At 55.3% G+C, this 3,660-nt stretch overlaps 2 protein-coding genes across 2 annotated transcripts; one reads left to right on the top strand and one right to left on the bottom strand.

The window, feature by feature from the left end:
- Window positions 1-70: 70 nt before the first annotated feature.
- Window positions 71-1,234, top strand: CSUI_011167 (uncharacterized protein). The gene has a single exon (XM_068071268.1). The coding sequence runs from the start codon at window positions 188-190 to the stop codon at window positions 701-703; it is 516 nt and encodes a 171-aa protein (XP_067916755.1). The 5' UTR covers window positions 71-187; the 3' UTR covers window positions 704-1,234.
- A 73-nt stretch (window positions 1,235-1,307) lies between these two features.
- On the bottom strand, window positions 1,308-3,631 carry CSUI_011168 (uncharacterized protein). Its single transcript, XM_068071269.1, has one exon. The coding sequence runs from the start codon at window positions 2,952-2,954 to the stop codon at window positions 1,473-1,475; it is 1,482 nt and encodes a 493-aa protein (XP_067916756.1). The 5' UTR covers window positions 2,955-3,631; the 3' UTR covers window positions 1,308-1,472.
- Window positions 3,632-3,660: the final 29 nt, after the last annotated feature.

Genomic DNA, 3,660 nt, shown 5'->3' on the forward strand with positions numbered 1-3,660 from the left:
TTGGGAACGGAAGGGGCATGGTGATGGCGGGCTGGCCGGAGTGGCTGTTGGTCCGGAGGACCGTGATGAGGACGTGGTGCCCGAACCACCCTTCCGTCAGAGCGTCAAGTGGCGCGTGCACTTTTTCCGCCCAGCCAGCCCGGAATCCGCCGGTCCTTCACACAGTACGGAGCTTGGAGTTCCCCGGATGCTGAGCTCGGCCGATGCACAGGTCGAACTGAAGACGCCGCTCACCGACAGTGGCCAAGCTCAGCTTTCTCTTTCTTCCCCGGTCACAGAAATTGCAGCAAGCCTAGACACTGGTGAGCTTGATACTGGCACCGGCCATCCAGAAGAAACATCTAAACCTCCGGAGGTTAACGTGTCGCAGGTCTGGGTTCAAGACTCTCCACAAGATTACATAAATGATGGAGAGTTGAACAGTTCATCGGACCCTCACATGGCTGACCTTACAACCGTAACTGCCGCATTACAGCAGATAAAAGTCTGGATGACTTCCAGACTGGAGGAGCTGGACTCAGAGCTTCTAGAACAGTGGCAAGACATCGAAGCTGGGAGACAGCTAGAAGACCGTTTGCGAAAGCTCATCACTGCGAGCCCTTGCGTCGAATCTCTCGAACAGCAGTTGCTCAAGTATGGGAAGAACTCCATGAAGCAGGACACTCTGCTCTGGGGTATCTCTGCTGCTACGAGGCACGCGTGACACGTTTTCCTGGTGCCTGCGTAGTTTTGGCCAGTCCTTTGGGTTATCCTCGGAGACAATGGAACAGGTGCACCGCGGGCCTGGGGGTCCGGCCAGGCACATTTTTTTGGTTTGTGTGGGTGAGGTTGTTGACGTTTTGTGGTGCTGATGGCAATCGGTTGATGACCGTGTTTTGTCGGGGACGAAGGGAGTCGGTGAGTCTCAACAAAAAGCGACCAGTACGGGCTCGAATAACACGAAACATCTGACTCGTAAAATGAAGGGATACCGGGTCCACACGCCTAGTGAGCCAACTGCGCAATTGCCCCACGCTGGGGTGCGCCACGGACTTTCTCACACACTCCATTCTTACGTGTGTCCCCGGTTCTACGACCAGCGCTATGCAGCTGGGTCGAGAGGGCTCAATAGGGGTAGCGACGTCATTGAGTCATGACGGAGAGGTTTCTTTTGTCGAGCGTGATTCGCAGTTGCTGCAGGTGGGGGTGCTCGTCCTCCCGAACAACTTTTGTCAAAGCAATGCGAATCACAAACTATAAGGTACTTCCGCGCCTCGGTCTCGGCTGCCTTCCTGGTGCATAGGCTCTCGTAGCTGTCACTAACAATGATCACTTGTTTGGTACGAAGAACATGAAACACGTAGAACAAGGGCAAAGTGATGTACGGCACAGCGTCTGTTGCGAGTCAAAAAAAGACATCATTGTGGGTCCACGACAACCGAATCCGTTTGGCCTTCAAGATCTCCCAAGGTGCTGACCGAGCACTGACTGGTTTATGAGACCTGGACTTCTTTGGGAGGTGCTGTGCTGGTGCTCCCTTCCAATTCATCGTCCTCTTCTGCGAGAGGAGGAGGAACACGAACTGTTGAGGACCTCTCTGCGCTGCCCCCAACAGCGATAGACTCAGGAGACCGAAGCAAATACTGGGCAGTTGAGGTACCTCGCTGAAGAAAAACATTTGATAGCGGGCCAGGGACACCAGTCTGCGCTCCTGTTCTCAGTGTGTAACCGGCCCTCCTCAGGTGTTCCCTTTGTAGGTGAACAGTTCGTACACACAGAGCAGCCACGACCAGGGAGACAAGCAGCAGAACTAGTGCCTGGCCGCTGCTGAGTCGGTGCAATACATCATCGAGGTAGTAAGGCTCAAAACCATAGACCTGTGTGCACAACGAGACAACAACTGCTACACCCACCGCCAACGCCAGCAAGGCTGTCAGCAGATATGTTGCAGGCCGCCTGTCTGCATGAGCAAAAACGCAGCAGAGCATACAAAACAACGCTACAACGGCGGCAGAGGCATTGCTAAGCACGAAGTTTGTGAGCACAAAAACCGCCTGCATTCCGATCAGTCCTGCCAGGAGTTCCCTCAAGAGCCTGACTTGCCAGATTAACCGCTCCAGTTTAGGAGACAGCATGTTGTCTTTCCCGGCACCAGCTATATCTAAATCCTTGCTCAGCGGAATCCAGGTCGTGCCACGGCTGCTCCGGGCACACACCCCCCTGGACGCATCAGGAGAGACAATCGCTTGCTTGTGTGAAGCTCGTGGCGGTGTCGGCTGAGAAAAGTCTCGACCAGTCTCTGCCCTGTACACCGGAAGAGCAGATTCTTCGGCAGCAGCTGCCACGCGACTGGAGGAAGGACGTCTCGAGTGAAGTTCTCGTGCTGTCAAGCTTTCGCCGCAAGGCGCTTCAAACAGTCGAGGGAAGCTCGTCCTCCTTGAGCCAAGGGAACTACACGCACCCGGAGTGCTGCTCGCTTCCTGGCTTGCGATGCGGTCTTGGATGATCGAAGGCTGCTCCGGGTCGACACTGGTCTCTCGGGTCTGAAGAATATCATTTCGGAAGTGGGACTCCATTGACTCTGACGAGATGGAACAAGAAAGAAATCCGGGACCAGGATAAGGAAGGGGGGACTGCCGCTCGCCTAACTGTGACTCCTGCGACTTATCTCTACTCTTGTCATGGTTGCTGACAGGGAAGTCGAAGACGATGCAGCTTTCAGGAGGATCTGACTCACCAGGAGTCAACCCAGCGAATGGATTGGACGAGTCGCGACGTCCCGATGAATTCCTGTGGAGTGATGTGTCTTCCTCGCAAGTACGGCTGTCCGACCCTCCTCCATCAGCGGGTGTCGACGGGCAGGCGCTCTTTTCTTCGGCTGAATAACCCGGCGTCCGAAGCGATCCGGAATCAGCAGGGTGTAGGAAAAGCGCCTCGTCTTCCCGAAAATGGCCGTCATCCTCGTTCGCGTCCATCGTCCGTTGTGCTGTTCACAGAAATGACTGTCACTACGTCAGCCCGTGCATAGTCGTGTCCTGCTGTTCCCGAGGGCGCGTTGGGAGCAGCCTGCTTGTTGACGAGTTCGGCTGAGGAACTTCTTCGGGGATGAGGCGTCCGCTACCGATATCGGCAGTCGTCCCAAGAATATGAGAAGAACTAAATCCCCTTAAATGAGAACGAAAACGTGCTCCACACCCGAGGCAATTCGCACATAGGACGCGAAAACCTCTTCGACAAGTATGGAATAAGTTTTCTGCGCAATCAGGGACTGCGTCGGAGATTCTTGCACTCGAGTTTCCCGCTCCCGAAGCGGTGCTAGCTAGCGGCGGCATCGACGTGTCAATCGAGCCTGCGCCCGCACGCGCTACCGCCTTTGTGCCCAGTTCCCTTCTTAAGCGAATATGATTCCAGCGTCCTGATCTGAGTGCCTGGTATTTCATTTCCGGCAATGATTTCTAGTGCTTTCCCTGCGGTCAGCAGGATCGCTCGAAGTCAGCCACGCATGCCAATCCGTTCCGGCTTCTAGCTGGGATCCGGCGCCGAAGCGCCAGAAAGTCAGCTGGTGATCGACGGCAATATTGAGGCTACAACGCGCTGCCAGGTGGTGGGCAGCTGTGCACCAAAAATGCTCCCGTAACCAGAGAACGGGATACCGCGGGCATTTTTGGTGCACAGCTGCCC

This window comes from Cystoisospora suis, assembly GCF_002600585.1.
Source record: "Cystoisospora suis strain Wien I chromosome Unknown contig_9978, whole genome shotgun sequence".
Classification (NCBI taxonomy): Eukaryota; Apicomplexa; class Conoidasida; order Eucoccidiorida; family Sarcocystidae; genus Cystoisospora; species Cystoisospora suis.

What these genes read in the sequence shown, in the direction of transcription:
- CSUI_011167 (XM_068071268.1), top strand. Translation starts at nt 188, where the DNA reads ATGCTGAGCTCGGCCGATGCACAGGTCGAACTGAAGACGCCGCTCACC.
- CSUI_011168 (XM_068071269.1), bottom strand. Translation starts at nt 2,954, where the DNA reads ATGGACGCGAACGAGGATGACGGCCATTTTCGGGAAGACGAGGCGCTT.